This window comes from Anopheles coluzzii, chromosome 3, assembly GCF_943734685.1.
Source record: "Anopheles coluzzii chromosome 3, AcolN3, whole genome shotgun sequence".
Lineage (NCBI taxonomy): Eukaryota > Metazoa > Arthropoda > Insecta > Diptera > Culicidae > Anopheles > Anopheles coluzzii.
The window spans coordinates 90206268-90226724 of NC_064671.1; the positions used below are offsets into that span (position 1 = coordinate 90206268).

Genomic DNA, 20457 nt, shown 5'->3' on the forward strand with positions numbered 1-20457 from the left:
TCTGACGCCGCTTTCTCAGCCGCTGCTCAACTTGCTAATTCATCAACCCAAGCAGCATATTTTAAACGTTTGTCAAAGACGGCCCCCCCACACTGACGGCAACTTTCTCCCCTTGTTTGTGGGGTTTTTAATTTTTGGCTTTTGGGGAGACCGATTATAAACGCCCGGTAATGAGTCTGTCAAACGAGGAGGAGGATGCTGAGTGCAAATTGAAATTCTATCAACTCTCTCTCTCTCTCTGACTCGCTGGTGCAATTTTGGGAAATAGTTATGATTTGAACAGCATATGAAATGGGTGGCGAAAGTGATTGCAGTGCATTTATTTAAACAAAAAATCAGATCGTTTTGTGCTCAGACAAGCAAGAGTTGAAAGCTTTTTGTGGCACTCTAGTCCACTCTGTGCCTTCTACAAGCCTACCAACGCTCACATGCACTTCAGTGCGTCGTTTCAGTCCATCCACGATCGCAACCGCGATCGATTTGATGAATGAAACTTGTTCGAAATCAATCAATCAAAAGACCTGTGATGTGCTGTGATCGCTGACGCACTTGGTGTGGCACCGGAAATCGCCCATTTCGGCCGGACCACACCCACCCAACGATCAACGCGGATTCCTGCTGGCTTTGCCGTCGTACGACGGCGGGGTTTTTTTGGGTGTTTTTTTTTTTTTTTTTTGAAAACCCTTGTTCACACCCGAGAGCCCCAGAACGACATGGGCAACACAGAAAAAAGCTGCCACAGCGCATCGTCTGCTCCGTCATTCTCGTCATCTGCATGCTACGGTGGGACGTGGCCCGGTCCAGAACATCAGACAAAAGGAGGAGCGGAATAAAGAAGAGGTGCCATTTGACGAAAGATCAAAGATCGGAGAGAAAATTTGTCAGGCGCGCACGTCTACGATCACTTTTTTGGTTCGTACTGGTGCAGACGCAAATGCTCTTCTCAAGACGATCGGGGCCGATCGATCGAGCGTGGGTGTAAATTGCCGAGACCTTCGGGACACCGGGACACACAGGGGTCGCTCGTACAGCGCCACGCCACGAAACCTGTAATTCAAAAATTCGTGCCCAGCCAAGGCAAGCGTCGCTCTTTGCAGTCTGGCATCGAACGGATCGATCGGTGTGCAGGGAGGATCGAGAGTAGCCAGGGCTAGGTTGGTGTTTTAACCCTTGGAGAGCAATTTATAAATGGTAAGAGATGAATAAAACTCCCTCTTATCATTTGATGATGTTGAAAGCAATTTTGAAGCAGATTTTAAAGGTATAAACTACTAAATCCCTTTTTTCTTTTTTGTATTCATTTTTAAGCTCAAATTTTGAATTAAAAAACACCTTGATGCATTGGAAATAAATTAAAAAGATACACTTTTATACGTATCATGAAGGTACAAGTGGGCTAGTAAGGGTTCCCCACGGAAAGACCTTAAAGTTGTCTCCTCTCAAGGGTTCGTAATCACTTCCGCCGAGCCACTTCCCTTTGCTCGCGGCCGTAAAGTGTGATTGTCGCCGTGCCTGGTGATGCGCAACTAGCATCATCACATAACGCACACGCAGCTCGCACCGGCCGCCTATCCCTCTGGTGCCGGAAAAGGGGACCAGGGAGAAGCGTAGCGTAAGAAAATTATACAAATTATCTTTTATAAGCTCCAATGAAATGTTTGTTTTTGCTACGTTTCTCCTCTAACGCTGTGACGCTTCTTCTTGCTCCCTTTGCATCGCAGCTCCGTCATCATCGCACTTCCGTCGAAGGATCGCGTAGCAAGATCGTTACCGTGCGCTTTTGACATACGTACACACACACACATACTGATCTGTATCCGTGACATGATGTAAATACAGCACATCATCATCATCATCATCCTCGACATCATCTTCCAAACGGCAAACGACGAAAACTGCATCCAAACCTACCGCCTGTTCGTGCAAATGCGCGTGCTCTCCACGGCGTGATGTCACATGATTATCGCGCACCACACACACTTACACGCGTTATAGGATACTTTCGGAAAGGTAGGGAGTACGGGCCAGAGCTGAGGGGGGAAATTTGGATGCAAATTATACCCTACGGTTTAAAGTCTTAATTTGAGCATAAGCTCTGGTACGTTCGAAGCTCTAACGAAAGTGCGCTCTGGTGCGGGTTTTTTTTTATTTACATTTCCTTCGCTCCTCAATGCTCAATGCGTCTTCCTTCATCTGCAGGTTCGTCATCGCTCTTATGAAGGGGGAACCTTAGGAATCTTCTCTCCACCTCGTGCGAGCTTTATTGGTTTCCTTCTATTGCGTCTCGTTCGCAGCTTCGCGATAGGAACGAGGGCACACCACAAAAGGCTCCAGCAACGCCGAGCGCATTTCGCAAGATAATTGAGATAATGCAGCCGAGCAATCTGCAGGAAGAACTTTGTTGCACGCCTTGAACCAGAGACAGAGGCAGCGGTACAGAGGATTGTGGGGTTTTTTGCTAGTTCTTGCCCGCTAGAAATGCCTCTGGGAAGCGTTCTACCCATTTGCGACACTAATTTTATGAACCATAATAGAGTGTCTGTCCGATGGCTCGTTTAGTGGTCGTTATGGATCGTAAAAAAACGGTTTCACGGCACTTTCGAGATAGGAGGGCACGCGGTACTGTGCCGCTTTAAGCTGTGCCCGGGCAAATTGATATTCAAATACTAGGATGCAACGCAGCCACAACCTCTTTCCGTCGGCATTATTGCTATCATTTTTCCGCGCTCCAGCCGAGTAGTGCTCTCTCAAGCACTCGAAGAAAAGGAACATTTAATTTCATCATCAACAATATTAGCACCATCATGTAACTACCCCCTCCCCCTCTCCACCCCTTCTGCCTCTTCACCGTTTTTCCTCCCTGCACCATCGTCACTGCTGCCGCCGTAGTGTACCCCGGAAGTGCATCACAGCTTTGCGCGATTCGATCTGCGCGGTTGCATTTGCTCTACGCGTCACCTCTCGCAAACACCGCGCGAAACAAAGCCGAAGCAACCGAACGGAAACGAATTAACATTTTGCCGCACTGACGTACAGACAAGTGTCACCCTTTGACACGCTTTCGTCTTCGTTTGCGCAGTTGTGTGGATGATGCGGTTTTTTTTATTGATTGCGTTTAAAATGTTGAACTTAAACTAAATTAGGTGAAACATTTCAACACACACTCACTTGTAATGGTTGTATCCGGCATCACCACCACGCTCACCGTCCGACTCCATCGTGCTGTGTAGGGTTTGTTGTGATTGTTTTCTGCCTTCTGAGTTCACGCAGTAGCCGTGGAAATTGGTTGCTATATATTCACGCACACACTGCAGCACCGCTTGGAAGGATTATGCTACCGCAAAATTGCACTTCCGGTTTCACTTTATTTCTTCTCACAAAAACATTCACTAACCACTTTCACCGATCCTTTAGATTTATATTATTTTGTAGTATATAAGTAACACACGCGTTTTGCATCAACTTCATAGGTTGACGTTGTATCACCTTAATTGTGTTGTTTTTTGGAAGTTTAAATTGCACTCTTAATACAACACACTTTTATGCACGTACATTCACACTGGTTTAGGATCTGTTCCCCACGCAACCCTTACACGCAGAGGGGAAAACCCACCCTTGATAGGTTCACTGGAAAAATTCCCTCAATTAAGTGATCTTCATTTTCCTTGTGTTTTTTTTTTTCTTCACTTAATTCAATTTTCTTATAGAAATTTTTCACTCCGATGCCACCCACACTGTGGTCTATTTCAGCCAAACTCTCCCTAGGGATCCTCCACCACTGAAGGAACTAATCTCAATGATTCACACTGGCTGGCCGCAGACACGATTTACACGACGGGCGACGAACAACAAATAACAACGAGCGACGCAGCAGCAGAAAAGCGTGTGTGTTGCGTGCGCGAGCTGCTCCGTGAGTAACGAGTGAGTGAAGCGCGTTTGCTCACCTCACCCAAAGGCGAACTGCGGTTTCCTACCGCTTCCAAACGAGCGAGCAAAGAGAGCGGTTGTGCAACGTGCGAGCGAAAAGCGAGACGGATAGATCGGACCAGCGTTGTGCAATAGAGAGCAAGCCACTTGCGCACACCTGAGCTCACAGGTAAGCGGAGCTGTGTGCGCAAAGGAAAGAGCGATGGTAGCTCGCGCGAGCGAGAAAACAAGTGACCTAGAGTGAAGAGGAAAGGTTTAGCTTGACGGTGTTCGAGTGGATGCGGAAAGGGATAAACTCGATATCACTGCCGACGGGTGTAGCGCTCTATCTCACAGTGCCGGATGGATGGTTTCTCTCTGTTGTTCGCCGCTTTGTTCACGTAAAAAGTAAATCACACCATGTTGTTTTGATTTCAGGAAACCGAAAATCAATGTTTGCTCGAGCTTTATTGTGCTATTTGGGAAAGATCAACATTTGAACTTGCGTTGATTTATCTTACTCTTCATGTCAATTATCTTTTACACTCCACACTAAATTTATGAATATTTTTTCTTCTAACTCCCACCATCGATTCGCTTCAAATTGGTAAGAATCCAATTTTTGTACTCTGATACCCGCATCGACATACCGGCCTTGCCCGTGCTCATACCACATTTGGGACCAAAGCTGACCACACCGACCAAAAAGAATCGACCATCCTTCAACTGCAGTATCGGAGCACCCGAGTCACCCTGGCAAACGTCCTGGCCGGCTTGCACACCAACCGTACACATGACACTGAAGAGCATGGATGCGTTAAATCGTTGCCATTTTCTTAGCTGCTCGCCACATTCCTCCTGTTCGATTACATTGAGCGCCACGATTCGTTTTGAATCGCTCATTGTACCTACAATATTGACAAAGAATCTTTACTATATCTCTGCCAAAATTCAACTTTTTTACATTTATTGTACCTTGTTGGTATTCACCCCAACCGAGCGAAAGCACCCGTGCGTCATTCACTAAGCTTTCGTCAAACAGATAGTCCAAAGGTAGACAGGCGGGTCTGACATCATCTGTGAATTGAACGGCTTCGCTTACCCTGATGAGTGCGATATCATTCAGTCGGGCATGAGAGTTGTAATCCTGATGGACGATCAGTTCTGCTGCCCGCCGTTCCTGGCACACACGATCGGCTAGACACTGAGCCAGCGTACTGATCAAGAACAGTCCGAAGTACAGTTTGATACTACGAAGGAACAGGAACAGGAATATCGTTAGGAAGTTCTTCGAACATCGAAATCCGTTCTTTACTTACTTTTCCAACTTCAAGTTGTGGACACAGTGTGCTGCGGTTAGGACATACCGTTCGTGGATCATGGTCCCCACACATCGTCCCTTGGTGGTGCTCTTCGGACGCTGAATCTCTAAGTAAACGGCCCACACGTGGATGTTATCATCGTCCTCAATGTCTGACCAGACGTTCCATGAAGGCCGCTGTTCACCACAACGTGCCGGCAACACATCCTTGAAGTGGTCCAAACGGATTGTGGTGCTTCTTGTACGCACGGTAGTAGGCGTCCGTCTTCTCGCCGTTGTGCTGCGTTGCGTAGTAACTCGCACACGAGTGGGTCTTCTCGTGGTCGCAATAGGCGTAGTGCTTGCTGCAGTGGTAGTAGTGGGTGCTACACCACTGTTCAGTGTACGTCTTGTTGGCGTTGATTGCGCGGATTCACAACAAACCTGAAATGATCAGAAACATTGCACATGACGTCACTGATACGACGCTCGTCTCCCTTCGGCAGCACACATACGATCGGGTCGGATGAGCTCTCGTCACTTTCGCAGGCACGCAACACCGCCCTTATCTGTTGCGTTTCCCACGAATATAGCACATTTCGGGTCGTCAGCTCCACTATCTTGGAACACTCGCCAATGCGGATGCACCGTCCGGAACTCCCATTCGCTAGAATGCACGCCTGATTCACTCGCCGCTGTCCGAAGGCAACACCAACCAAAAATAGCATCAGCCACCAAAACTTGGTTATGTGTACCATTTGTGACGTTTTTGGAAGGCTAGAGGGCACCATTCTCCATGCAACACAGTTCACGGTCACTGCAGCGATTAACGGGCTAGAGACGCTTCGTTCGGAATACTTCCGATCGGTCGTGCCTTTAATGGCGAACTGGACGCTTATCTGGAGCAGCAGACAGCCGAGAAGCGCTCATATTTGCATCTGATGCTTGCTCAAACTACCACAATCGCGAGGAACCAAGACCACTTGGCAAGATCAGGAATGTTTTTATTTACAAATAGACAATTCACCCATACTGACACGCACGGTCTACTGCACAAACTCATACCGTTCAAGCCCAACCATGCGCACCACGCACACTCCAGCCCTTCTTAAATCAGGTGACGATTCATGTTGGTAAGAATCCAATTTTTGTATTCTGACACGCGCGTCGACATACCGGCGATGCCCGTGCCCATACCACATTTGGGACCGAAGCTGACCACACCGATCACAAAGTAGCGGTCGTTCCGGATCTGTACTATCGGTGCTCCTGAATCACCTTCGCAAACGTCTTGCCCGGCCAGCACTCCGACCGTACACATGACGCTGGAGAGCATAGAGATGTTAAATCGTTGCCACTTCTTGAGCTGGTCACCACATTCGTCCTCTTTGATTATTTCCAGCTGCACGATGCGTTTTGAATCGCTCATTGTACCTACAATGTGTATGAGTAATACAACAAAATGTGAAACTTTTCTAAAACACTTTTAAAATGAAACTTTCTCTTCCCTGTCGTACCTTGTTGGTATTCACCCCAACCGAGCGAAAGCACCCGTGGACTTGCCAAACTCTCGTCGAACAGATAGTTAAATGGTAGACAGGCGGGTCTCACGTCCTGCGTGAATTGAACGGCTTCGCTTACCCTGATGAGTGCGATATCATTCAGTCGGGCATGAGAGTTATAATCCTGATGAACGATCAGTTCTGCTGGCCGCCGTTCCTGGCATACACGATCGGCTAGACACTGCCCCAGCGTGCTGATCAAGAACAGTCCGAAGTACAGTTTGATTCTGCGAAGGAAAAGACATTGCAATGAAAAGGAAACTCTTCGAAAATCCAAATCCGTTCTTTACTTACTTTTCCAACTTCAAGTTGTGGACACAGTGTGCTGCGGTTAGGACATACCGGTCATGGATCAAGGTCCCTACACATCGTCCCTTGGTGGTGCTCTTGGAGCGCTGAATCTCTAAGTAAACGGCCCACACGTGGACGTTCTCTTCGTCTTCCACTTCGGAATAGACGAGTGCCAAGGGCGATAACTCACCACAATGTGCCGGAAGCACATCCTTAAAGTGGTCCGAACGGATTGTGGTGCTGGATGTTTTCAAGGTAAATATTCCTCTTATTCCAAACATAGCAGGCGTAGAATTAGGCGTAGTATCAGGCATAATAGAAGATGTGAATCCTGCAGCATATGCCGGGTTTATCGTCGTTGTGTCGCTATGCAGGGTAACTCGTCGCCCTGTGGTTGTTGTGGTAGATGGATAAGAAGCCGTTGTAGTACTAGTAGTAGTAGTTGTTGTTGTTGTAGTTGTTGAAGTAACAGCAGTTGATGCTACTGCTTTATTTAATCTACGTCTGGTGGATGTTGACTGCGCAGATTCACAACAAACCTGAAACGTTCGTTTCACATAACAACACAGACAAGACGTTGACTTCCTCCTCAGAATACTTACAATTGGGTCGGATGAGCTCTCGTCACTTTCGCAGGCACGCAACACCGCCCTTATCTGCTGCATTTCCCACGAATATACCACATTTCGAGTAGTCAGCTCCGCTATCTTGGAACACTCGCCAATACGGATGCATTGTCCAGATCTTCCATTCGTTAGGATGCACGCCTGGTTTATTCGTCGCTGTGTAAGTACAGCTTTAACTAGAAACACCACCAACCACCAAAACATGACTGTGTGTACCATTTGTGACGTTTTTGGAGAGCTAGAAAGCACCTCCCTCCATACTACACGGTTCACGTTCACTCCAGCGATCTAGGAACGACTACCACCGGTAAGGGACTACGACGAGAATGCTTCCGATTTGCTGGGACTTTAATCGCGAACTGAACGCTTATCTGGAGCAGCAGACAGCCAAGAAGCGCTCAGATTTACATCTGATGCTTGCTCAAACTACCACAATCGCGAGGAACCAAGACCACATTGCAAGATCGGGTATGTTTTTATTTACAAATAGACAATTCACCCATACTGACACACGCTGTCTACTGCATATATTCATACCGGTCAAGTCAAACCATGCGCACCACGCACACTCCAGTCCTTCTTAAATCAGATGACGATTCATGTTGGTTAGAATCCAATTTTTGTATTCTGACACGCGCGTCGACATACCGGCGGTGCCCGTGCCCATACCACATTTGGGACCGAAGCTGACCACACCGATCACAAAGTAACGATCGTCCCGGATCTGTACTATCGGTGCTCCTGAATCACCTTCGCAAACGTCTTGCCCGGCCAGCACACCGACCGTACACATGACGCTGGAGAGCATAGAGATGTTAAATCGTTGCCACTTCTTGAGCTGCTCGCCACATTCGTCCTCTTTTATTATTTCCAGCTGCACGATGCGTTTTGAATCGCTCATTGTACCTATAATAAGTATAAATTAAATTAAATAAATTAAAATGAAACTTTAATTTCCTTTCCGTACCTTGTTGGTATTCACCCCAACCAAGGGAAAGCATCCGTGGACTTGCCAAGCCCTCGTCGAACAGATAGTTAAATGGTAGACAGGCGGGTCTCACGTCCTTGGTGAATTGTACGGCTTCGCTTACCCTGATGAGTGCGATATCATTCAATCGGGCATGAGAATTATAATTCTGATGAACGATCAGTTCTGCTGCCTGCCGTTCCTGACACACACGATCGGCTAGACACTGATCCAGCGTACTGATCAAGAACAGTCCGAAGTACAGTTTGATACTGCGAAGAAAGAGGCATTGCTAAGAAATTCTTCGAAAACCCAAAGCTCAGCGTTCCTTACTTACTTTTCCAACATCAAGTTGTGGACACAGTGTGCTGCGGTTAGGACGTACCGCTCCTGGATCAAGGTCCCTACGCACCGTCCCTTGGTGGTGCTCTTCGAACGCTGAATCTCCAAGTAAACGGCCCACGCGTGGACGTTCTCATCGTCTTCCACCTTGGAAAAGACGAGTGCCAAGGGCGGTAACTCACCGCAACGTGCCGGCAGCACATCCTTCAAATGATCGTAACGAACAGTGGTTCTGGAGGTACCCATTGTGGTACGCATTCGTCTTGTTGCAGATGTAGTAGGCGTAGTGAAAGACTCAGATACTCGTTGCGAGGTAATTCGCACTTGTGTTGATCTTCTCGTAGGTACATCTGGAAGAGAAGTCCTTACAGTAGTAGTAGTAGAAGTAGTAGCAATTGATGTAATAGGCATAGTAGCAGACGTAGATACAGTAGCAGGTGTTCGTCTTCTCTCCCATGTAGTAGGTGTAGTAGTAGTCATAGTAATGGAGGTAAACACCGTAGGAAGCGTCCGTCTTCTCGTAGTTGTGCTCCGTTGCGGAATAAGTCGTACCCGTGCGGATCTAGTTGTAGGTGTAGGTAGAACAGTAGTACGTCTGGTAATAGTAGTAGCAGCAGTTGATGCTGCCGTTTTATTCATTCTTGAAGGTATTGATTGCGCGGATTCACAACAAACCTGAAATGATCGTTGCACATGACGTAACTGATACTTCGGCCATTCCCTTCGTTAGAATACATACGATCGGGTCGGATGAGCTCTCATCACTTTCGCAGGCACGCAATACCGCCCTTATCTGTTGCGTTTCCCACGCATATAGCACATTTCGAGTCGTCAGCTCCGCTATCTTGGAACACTCGTCAATACGGATGCATCGTCCAGATCGTCCGTTCGGTAGGATACATGCCTGATTCAGCCCTCGTTGACCGAGTATAGCATTAACCAGAAGCAGCACGAGCCCCAAAAACCTGATTTTGTATACCATTTGTGACAAAACGGGTGTGTTTGTTTTCTCCGCGCCAAACAATGCACATGCACTTTAGCGAATAAAAAGCTTTAGGACTAGAGACACTTCGGACAGGATGTTGCTTGTTGTGCCTTTAATCGGGAACTAAGCCCTTATCGGCAGCAATTGGTCGTTCGGTACAGATGATCGCTACCACTACCACAGTCGGGAAGAAATCAATTCCAGGCATTAACCCATTGATTAATTGTTTATTGTGGCTTTGATACTATAAGGGAAGGTTTATGTGTGTGTGTCGCACTACAAACATAATACTATCACAGCAGCTGGAAGCATCAGTGCCGTTGTTGAATGTTGTCCAAGATCCAGTCCGTGTACTGTTGAACGTTTAAGGAAACTACCGGGAACTCACTGCTCGTGGCACCGACTCCATAATTAATCAACCCAATCAAGTACCAGGTGCCATCCTTCCGATACATCAGCGGACCCCCGGAAAAGCCCGAAAATGCGTCATTCCCAGTGATGGTAATAGTGCAGATATTTCGTTCCGAAATGATCACCCTCCCGGCCAGGGCCACTCTCAACGAGTCCATCCTTGCCTGGCACAGTTCCAGCGAGATACGTTCCAGTGTCATCCACTGCTTGCTGTCATTGGGCTTTCCTACAATTTCAGAGCACAACATCAACTAATCTCCACCACCAAAAACATGACTTTTTGCACTCCCGTGTGCCTTACCGTAAGCATTAAGACCCCAACCGAAGCAGCTAAGTGTGTATCCAACGGAAGCAACTGGATCATGCTTCTTTCCCATCGGAATACAGATCGGGCTGGGTGAGTTACCTTCCGGCGTAATGCTTCCGTTGAGCCGCAGCAACGCAATATCATGATCACGTGTGGTGGTGTTGTACTGCTCGTGAATAATTGCCTCCCGCACGTACATTGGCTCAACATCTCCCTGGTAACCACCCGACACTGTGTCGTGCTTAACGTGCAGCGCACTGACATACAACAACATCCTTGAAATCAGATAGAGATTTCAAATATGAGCACGATAAGTAGGTGCGCAAGTTACTCATCGCCAAAGCATCGCTGAACCTACCCTTGCGGTTTCTTAACACAATGTGCCGCTGTTAGTACATACTCGGGTGTAATCAAGCTTCCCGCGCATCGACTTCTCCTACCCTTGTAGGCTATAAACACACCAAACGAAGAATCAAGCGATGCGCGCCCAATCGATCCACTGTCCATTCCGAGGTGCGTCTGCAGACAGCTGTCCGAGTCGAGTATGGAATTGTCCTCGTCCGGTTCTGGCATCGGTACCTTCACCGTGGTCCTGCTGCGCCGACGAATGTCTGCTTCGGCACAGCAATATTGCTGAAACCATCCGAAGGTGTAAAACGGTTGATAAGCACAGAGCGTACAACGCAACAGTAATATCATTTGAAATACCTCCGAATTCACTGGACACGCGCCCGAAGCACCAATAAGCAGATGCATGTCGTGACGACTTATGTACGGTTTCTCGTCGATCACCTTCAGCTTGGGACAGTGTTTCAAACCCACACACCATCCCTGCGTTCCGGTAGAAGTTCTGCACGATGGTCCACGCCCAAACGACACTTTCCCTTGGGCAAAAGACAGCTGTATTATGCAGAGTAGTACAATAAAACCGTTTCCCATACTACCTACAAACACAACAATCACAAAAGTGAGTACTGAAAACAACGGAATTCTTCACTAATTTAAAGTCTATTACGTAGCTCACGCTGAGAACACAGATCAATTACAAGTGCCGAGCTTGTGGAATCCTCTTTCAGTAGGTTGCAGTAGCGCCCTTATCAGTCATAACGCAAAAAACGGGGAAATCCCCAATAAACCAGTGTGTGTGTGTGTGTGTTTGTAGATGTTACATTGGCACAAGCAATCCCCTCCACACACATACACATTAAAGATTATGAATGTTTTATTTACAAATTGAAGTCGCTCAAACATTAAACATAAAACTCATACCGGTCAAGCTAAACCATGCGCACCGCGCACACATCACTCCTTCTTACGTCAGCTGACGCTAATTGTAGCTCCGAACCGAATGTTTTGGTGGCACGCGTTAGCTTCAAGCGATCCTTCGGGGAGGGGGCGAAAAGTAATGACCAAAGCATGGTAAGGGCCGGTCGCGCAATGCAACAGGTGTCACGACGATAGCACCCCATCCAAAACGTACCCGATTAATTCGATTCGATACCCATTACGCTCCGGTGGACGCGCCGCGGTCTGGCTTATGGTTAATTTCCGTGGATCCGACCATGCTGGAGGTTAGAAATGGACAGGAAATGGTGCGCAAAGGAAGAAGAAAAACGACAACAGCAGCAAAAAAAACAACAACCGCGTGTCTCGCGCGCCAGTTCTCGTAACATGTGGACATCGACATCCGTTTGTCTCGTTTGGTTCCCGCTGATTACACACTCCGTACGCTTGCACTGGCAAGGAAGGTACAGTTCACTGACCTAAGCGTAAAGTCTCGCTGATGTACATTCCTTCTAGCCCTTCCCGTAGTGCCCCCTTTGGTCGGTATTAGATGATTCCCTTAACGCGATTCTCGCTGGCGCTCGAGTCCCGATACTGTAGCACCGGTCTGCAGCCAAAACGAAGATGTTCATATGCTGTCCGATCATATCGGCCTGATCGTAGCGCCACTCCCCCAGGTTGCTTTTGGAGCGGTTGCTTGCGTATGCCTTGCGCAGGGCCGGGTAATCTAACCGAAATCCAATCCTACGAGTGGGTACGCGTTCGAAGGTATTGCCGTCGGAAGAGATTGAATGTGGCAGATTTGGAGAAGATCTTGGAAAGCGCCTTTTTGCTTCCCTGAACCACAGCGCAGACCCGGGTTGGGCCGACCCTGTTCGCCCTATCGCATTCGTCCGATCACATCCGTATCGCTCGAGGGTGTGCAAGGTTCTGTTGTGGTTGGGTTTCGTTTCATTCCTTCGCCAGGCGAGCGAGTTGAAGCGAGACAAGGCGAGAAACAGTGCAAAGAATCAGTCAACATATTGGCCGATTATCCGATCGCTCGGTCGAAGCTGGCTGGCTCAGTATGGCCGCGCTCTGCTAAAGGATCATTCATTAGGGCTAGGGTTCACGGCAGGGATGGACCGGGACAATCAATGGAGTGGAGCGTGCCACGCGTAGGGGTTTTTGATCGATTGTGATTTTGAGCGCATAAGCTAATAACAATTTCCCCGATGATGCATCAGGAAACCGAATGCACAATGTATGGGAATGGGCTTATCGCGGGGATAAGACATCCTCATCAGTGGATTCTGCATGCAAGAGCTATCGGGAAACGGGGGTTACGGCTAAGATCTCATTTAATGCTTGTCTAAAGTACTTAATGTTAGATCTTAAACGGCCGTACTGGATCAGAAGTTTCATGAAGCTTGTGTTGCAAACTGTTTCCATGCAGTCTATTATATCCCTCAAAGTTTGTATCTAATTCGCCTAGTTTACAAAACCATCTCAGCTAATGCCACTGAACCTGCCACCCCTTCCCAAAGATCCACCTCCACCAACCCATTGATCTTGGGGCTGGGTAACACCGTCGAAAGAGTAACACAACACACGTCGCCATATGCCGTTGCGTGCGACTAATCGACGCTCCGCTCTTTTTGCGTAACTTTGTTGCACGCACCGTACGGCACACGCACACGCATCGCCAAGCTCGGCAACGGTCGTTCGCGCGCGCAATGTCTGCGTAAAACTTTATGCACGCACGCAGATGTGATCGGGCGCCCGCGTTGATTCGATTCGCGTCCGTTTCGTATCCCCTCCCCCCTCCCTTTTTCTCGTAGTTCATCTTACGCTTCCACTCGTACGCTAATTAAGCGCAAAAAGCCATCAAATTATCCCCTACCATGCGGCTGTCTCGCCGCAGTTGCCGCCCTGCCGTTGTTGAGTGAGCCGCAAGGAGGCACTCCCAAGGAGGGGTTACACGACGCAGCAAAACAGCAGTGCCCTAACACACTGTTACCCATAAACCTCCAAAAAGGCTCACACGGGGTACTTGAACCGGTCGGGGCGTCGGGGTGGTATAGCCGGAGCGGACCAAATTTAAATCATTATCCAATATTCAAATCACAGCACAGTTTGCAGAGCTCTGGTAAAGTTTGTAGTTGAAAAAATAAGTATTAGGTAGACTAAATAGCGCTTTTACGTAATGGTATGCCGAGTGGAGTGGCTTTTGCATTCAATTTGACCGTTAATTTTAAGTACAATCAAAGCATGTTCAGCAAGTTTCTCTTTCAAATTGAAGTTTTAAGCTTTCAAGCATTTGATGGTGATGTTAAACCTTTTATGTCTTGTTAAAATACTCCTGCAATATTGAATAGAAATAGGTTGAATGTTATTGAACAATATATTATCAGAGAGATGAACCTAATCTCTACCATTGAGTCCGTTGCAGGCAAAGTTCTTTTGATGAGGACCTTGAAATCATCCATTCTATTAAAAAAAAAATACACTTACAACACCACATTACTCATGATTGCATCTCCAGACACACATATGTGCCTCGGAAAAGTAACTCCGAAAGTGAAATTACGGTATAGACAACTATTTTTTACTTTCAACATGCACTTAGATCCTCTGTACATACGTTACTCAGAAAAACAAAACACAAAAAACACTGAAGCCTCCAAAAGGCCATTTGCCCTTCCCCCGGTGAGCTTTCCAGAGCGGAAAATTGTCACCGCTCGGTGGGTTTTGTGTTATTTGCTTAATAGCATTGCCCTCCCTTTCCCCTCGTGGGCGTCCTGTTGCTGCAATGAAAAGTGGAGGTTAGTTACGGTTGCGCAAGACAATCTTCCACGCGAACGAGCGAGCGAACGGGAGCCCATCGAGGAGTCAGGAGCATGGCGATAGCCTCGAAAGTGAAATCGGAAAAAGCGGGCCTGTGGAGGGTGTACGAGGAAAAATTGAACCATCACAACAGTCGAATTACAATGACGCAAGTAGTTTGGATTAGTTTGCCAGATCAGCGATGGAAATGATCGTAAGTGAACTTCAAATCCATCCAGAATACAGAAAATTCCTACTTCCTTCAATTTAAAAAAAAACAAACCGGTTCAAAATGTCAACTACCTCATAACAAATGGTTCCACAGCAAAACTACCCTTTGGCCCTACCATATTGCCTTCTACCATCAATTCAGTCACACGGCTCATTTGCCGTCAATTCTATCGTTCAATCGTAAAGTCAACTCCTCGTAGGACCACCTCCTCCTGGGCCGCACGAAATGGACGGTTTCGATGAAGACGAGAAGAAAAGAAAATGCTTGCGAAAAAGCTAGCATCGAAAACCAATTAACTAAGAAAAGCAGACGGCAAAAAGTAAGCAACTTAAATTTACAAAACATAACTCACGTACACACACAAACGTGAGAATGGTTCCAATTAAGAAGGCATAATACATACCTGCCGCGTGTCCTGCAGCGAGCGCACTATTCGACGGCAACGGAATGGCAGTTCATCAAAAAGCTGTCATCAAATTGATTCATCTCCGTGTGTGCGTGATTGTTGAGAATGGCGCTGCTCACTAGATGGAACTGGTTGCTAGATGAATAAGCATTGAGCGTCGCGACATTATGCTCGGAAATGGAAATTCTCACGCACGCAGGATATCTTGCCAAGGATAACCGCGGGTCGACCACTCTTCCACAAGTCGATCGACAACTAATGTCCCGGGTGTGTGTGTGTGTGTGAGTGTGTGTGCATGTCCTGTCGAGCGTACCAGTACCAGCAGGGATTCGCGAACAGCGCCGGCATCCTTCCGAAATCGTTGGGAATTCGATATAGTCATGCGCTGCCCTGACTTTCTGCAATTGAAGACCGAAGACCGCACACGGCGTGTATGTGCCCGCGAGATGCCCCGCGACCGGCGTTCCCGGAGGTTAGAGGGGAAGGTTAAGGAGGAGCTGACCCGTCGCGACCAAGCCGCGCCAGAGGGCATTGCATGCTCCGTTGTATTGATCAACGAAGAAAATCCCTTCCCTCTGTGCCTTCCGCTGCCTTTCCGTTTCCGTATCACACCCGCGGTGCGCCGAGTCGTCTTTTGCATCAAGAAGGAAGAAGGAAAGCAAAAAAAACACACACAAAGAGGGAACGTAAACTGAGTTGCTCACAGGAACCGTCGTTCTTAAGCGACGGGAAATCGATCGGAAAAAAGGGGGCGCCGCATCCTGCCGAAAGCGCAGCAGGACTGCAGTTCGAGCAGGAGCTGCTCCTTGCCGTTTGCTTACCTTTGCCTAGGCACGTCTTGATGCACGGTTTGATGCTGATTCGGGATCGATAGCGTGTCCTGGCCGAGCGCAACAGGACAGTGGGAAATCGATGGAAAACGCAGCTCGAAAAAGTGAAGCTCGCGGACGCATTGCTGCTGACTTCATGGCCTCCTCGATGGGAAAATAAACGTCACACGACGACGACAATGGGATTTTGTGTGTTTGGGCCAGATGTCAAGACGCTGTCGAAGAGGTACACGCGAAACATGAGAAGACGCTGTTCGGGCTCGAATCGAAAACTTCTCTATGTCCCGTAGTTTCAACTTTACGCTTTTATGCTGCAAGCCCCTGAAACTCCCCTATCGAAGGTTTGAAAGAGTGACCTTTTCCCCGTCTATCGTTCAGCCCAATCGACAACGAGGTTATGATGCTTTGCGGACAGAAATTTGCGGTATGCCAGTTTGACATCGGTGACCGGAAATAAGGAAACTGTGCAGAAGGAGGAGGGGTTCGCTTCTCGTTGACACGTGAGCGGCGACAGTATAAAGGTCGCAGTGGAGGGCGGATGCGGGTTCGGAGAAGTTTAAATCGACACATAAAAGATGTTTGACTCTGTATTTGATTGATCCTGGCTGACCCTCGAAGAAGTGGAATTGGATAAGAATGGAAAGTTACGCGGGATTAAGAGTTTGTGAAATAAATGGTGAGTAGGGAAAGATTTATTGGATTTGCATTATGTCATTAAAGTAAGTGCTGTACGGGAGAAGGTTATTAACTTCCTTTATTGGATATGAAACCCAACATTTGTTTGATGTTTTTGATGAATTTTGATGTCTTGGAAGTATTGGAGAAGTTGAATTCTCTTATTGGCAAATACATCGATGTTCCGAACTCTTTTGAAGAAAGTCCAACAAGCCAAGCGAGACCTTACTTAGAGCTCAACATCTTTCTTCAGATCTCAGAGATGTTCTTCAAATGATTTAATTTCCTATCATGTGCCTTAAACATAGTAATAATTAGGTTGAGGCATCAATAGACTTACTTCAAACAAACAAACACTCCCGTCGACACTGTCGGTAAAGTCTCTTTGCAACAAATCTATAACAACACACCACCAACACCTCAACTACTCCAACTAATCTTAATTAATTGCAAAAATAAGGCATCAATTAATTATGTTCCAATACAACATTCCACAGCACACACACACACACTCCTCTTTTTAGTTCAAATGCACCAACCACCCGTAAATAGAACGGGGTGCCACCCGTTTAATTCCCCGCAACAACCTGCCCCGCATCTCGTCCGTTTACAATCTTCCAACACTGCGACACAGGAATTGCCACCGCACACAACGGCCAAGATCATTACACTCCTTTCCCGCCGGAATGCAATAACTCTGCCCGTTTGATGGCGCAGAAGGAACAGACATAAATTAGCACAGGCAACTTCCGTACCATATCGAGTGAGTGCCGAACGGACCGCAAAGGTGCGCCCCGGATTCGCGGAAGGTAATGAAATCTCTTCTCCCCCCCCCCCCCTTCTCCGCCCTACACCCGGAGATCTGTTCCCGATCGTGCACCACAATTCCCAATTCCGATCACGCCGCCCATACGCCCCCCGACTGACATTATTGACCATAGCGCGAATGATGTCTCGGACACCATCATCGCCAATTGCATTGGCAATGGCCAGCAGCAGTGTCCTTCCCAAGATGGGATGCGACTCATTTGCGGGGAATTCTGGCTTTCGTTTCGCCTCTGTCGATCGTCGATGATTAATCGTGCCGGCCGGCCAAGTGCGGTGTGAATTCCTGCGCGCACCGTCCGGATGTCTGCCCGGTCGGCGGTTTGATGATTAACGCCCTCCCGTGTCTTCGTGACATGAGGCGACGATGAGATTAATCCAAACGGATCGCACTTATTAAGGGTAGGGAAAGTACAGAAGAAAGACACAGAGAGAGAGAGAGAGAGAGAGCTGGCAATGGGCAAAGTAATAAATTCAATGCCCTAATAAAGGATTGGGATGCGGTGGCATTTTTGCCTCATTAGAAATTAATTAAACAGCTGAGCAGATAAGTGGGACTCTTCCTATCGGGAACTTAAAAAGACATACCTTTTCAATGTATTTTATTCATCAAGCAGCTTAAGTTGACGCAATACGATCGAGAGAGTTGATTAAATGATCATACTTCATTAGCTTCAAGTAACAACTAAAACTATATAATTACACGAATCAACTCTAAAAAATGAAGTTCAAGCGACTCCACACGACCCAACAAACGATCGACACAACCTTCTGAAACCTTCTTCGAGGGAGAAGATCTTTGATCGCCGATAAGCTAACTCTCAACCTCATTCGCCGTTGCCGGATATCGCGATGTGGATTTTGTGTGCATATCCGAAGCGATTCATCTTTGAAGTTCCCCCCCACTAAAAAGTGTGTGGGTGGCTTTCCATCTCCTTGTACGCGAACATTATGCTCGCTTTTTCCACCTTCAACCTTCTCCTCGTTACCTACAGTCGGGTGAAAACTCGCGAAACCCAACCCACTCAACCGTGTGCCGACGTGGGCTCGTGGGTTGGACCCGGCTGTCCGATCAACCTTCCAGTCGGCCATGTACCACCCGGGCAATGCGTTTCATTTAACCGGTACTTTGGCTGGAGGGCAAAACTCCCATCCCATCCCATTCCGCCCATGTTCCCGACTACAGGCCCTGCAGGACGATTATCAACACCGGTCAATCGGATATAAAATAATTACTTTGTTTACTCTCGATCCCTCGGCGGGATTACACGCGAGGGCAGGAATACACACCAGTTGAGATGTTCCCGTAACGACTCTATTGCCAGGATGGTCATCTTGAAGGCGCGCACACACACACACGCACAAACTTGTACAGAAACCAATCGACCCTCGTGGCGACGTTGCGTCGACCGTGGCACTCCTCCGCGATCGTTCCTTGCGTCGATGATCTTGATGAGGTGGATTTAATAAGGCGCTCGAGCGTGCAGCTTGGATGATCGATGCCCGGCGTGTTGGTGGTCGGCGCCCGCGAATTTCAACCGTGTGGCGCCGCCCGCAAACACCGGAAGATGCTGATAAGGGACGCCGAGACGCGAGCGAAAGCGACGGCTCGCGCAGTTCGAAGTGCAGCCACAAGCCCCATAATGCACCGTGCGTGGTGGGGCCTTGTTTTTTTTTTACTTTCCAGAGCAGAGCGGAGTTACATCGAGATAAATGGATTGGGATTTTGACGTTGTTTTACATTTTTGTTCGTCAAAAATATGGTGGATTTTACAGGGAAAGATGCAAACCCAGTGCTTTCTTTTCTGTACTTCGTGGTGCATTTGTTTGAGCGGTCGGGATTTGTGCTCAACGTTGATGAAAGATTAACACAACCACTCATCACTGACTCCAAATTCCCTCTACATCTTATTTTAATATGCAAGCTTTGCATTGTACATTGGGTTTTTTGCCTAAGCCAAACCACTGACGAGACTCAATAATTTAAGCCGGCTGTCAGCATCGCTATTTTACCGCGAATTGCCCATAAATCTCCCGCTTCGGCAATGCCAGACGAGCGCTGTCTTTAAGCAACCATTGACAGCGCATAAGATTTAAATACACATCATGCCGGAATTCATCATAATCCTGCAGCGGACGACGGGTAGTACCAGCCTTTTTCAAATCGAAAGCCAGACAGATGTCGCTTACTGTCCGTCGGAACGCAAGAAGCATCCTGTCGCGCAAAAAAGGGGGGACAAATAGAAGCCAGACGGGCCAGACCCCAAGTCCCATGTCTCCGAAAATCAAAGGCACTCAATACCGGTTTGATGAATGGGATCGGCGAATGAATGAAACGTATATCATCCTTTCCATTCCTTCCCGGCAGAGGCCCTTCCCTTCGGTTTGTCCTTTTTTATGCACCAATGTGCTCTCTCTCTCACACACACTTGGTGTGAGTATGCATTTTGTCGGAATTTGTTCGATCGATATTTGGATGTTGGCGCGGTTTTTACTTCGGTTCTTCTCTGAACGCCACAACAGAACGGGATAAATGGGAAGCGATTGAGCGTACGCAATAAAGTAACAATAAAAATGCGACTCGCTCTTTAACCCCCAGCTTTGCGGCATAATTCGAAGAAAAGAGTTCCTTTCAGGATTGTAAGGGAGTTTGGCTTTAAATTCGTTTGATTCGTTATTTGTATACCGTAACCTGGGGACTAA

At 47.6% G+C, this 20457-nt stretch overlaps 5 protein-coding genes across 6 annotated transcripts in view; 1 reads left to right on the forward strand and 4 right to left on the reverse strand.

Moving 5' to 3' along the window:
* Positions 1 to 3923, reverse strand: part of LOC120956409 (putative transcription factor SOX-15) — a 52425-nt gene extending 48502 nt beyond the window's left edge. Inside the window, exon 1 of the mRNA XM_040377862.2 lies at positions 3169 to 3923. Coding sequence (XP_040233796.2) covers positions 3169 to 3218 — 50 coding nt within the window. The 5' untranslated portion in view covers positions 3219 to 3923. The remainder of the gene's footprint in view (positions 1 to 3168) is intronic.
* Positions 1 to 20457, forward strand: part of LOC120960153 (probable citrate synthase 2, mitochondrial) — a 106390-nt gene that overhangs the window by 39999 nt on the left and 45934 nt on the right. The gene's annotated exons all lie outside the window — the stretch shown is intronic.
* On the reverse strand, positions 4330 to 10095 carry LOC120956317 (CLIP domain-containing serine protease B15-like). 2 transcript variants are annotated; one of them, XM_049608426.1, is made up of 4 exons: positions 9734 to 10095; positions 5226 to 5650; positions 4882 to 5156; positions 4330 to 4814 (listed from the first exon to the last, which is right to left on the reverse strand). In XM_049608426.1, exons 1-4 carry the CDS (start codon positions 9974 to 9976, stop codon positions 4483 to 4485), a joined length of 1275 nt encoding a protein of 424 aa, XP_049464383.1. In that variant the 5' UTR covers positions 9977 to 10095; the 3' UTR covers positions 4330 to 4482. The 2 variants fall into 2 exon arrangements, with proteins under 2 accessions (XP_049464383.1, XP_049464382.1); XM_049608425.1 differs by lacking the exon at positions 9734 to 10095 and adding an exon at positions 5722 to 6098.
* Positions 6190 to 8268, reverse strand: LOC125906395 (CLIP domain-containing serine protease B15-like). The gene is made up of 4 exons (XM_049608424.1): positions 7662 to 8268; positions 7063 to 7598; positions 6724 to 6995; positions 6190 to 6640 (listed from the first exon to the last, which is right to left on the reverse strand). The coding sequence occupies exons 1-4, from the start codon at positions 7902 to 7904 to the stop codon at positions 6315 to 6317; spliced, it is 1377 nt and encodes a 458-aa protein (XP_049464381.1). The 5' UTR covers positions 7905 to 8268; the 3' UTR covers positions 6190 to 6314.
* On the reverse strand, positions 10228 to 11731 carry LOC120956412 (CLIP domain-containing serine protease 14D-like). The gene is made up of 4 exons (XM_049608427.1): positions 11406 to 11731; positions 11056 to 11330; positions 10692 to 10972; positions 10228 to 10616 (listed from the first exon to the last, which is right to left on the reverse strand). The coding sequence occupies exons 1-4, from the start codon at positions 11634 to 11636 to the stop codon at positions 10291 to 10293; spliced, it is 1113 nt and encodes a 370-aa protein (XP_049464384.1). The 5' UTR covers positions 11637 to 11731; the 3' UTR covers positions 10228 to 10290.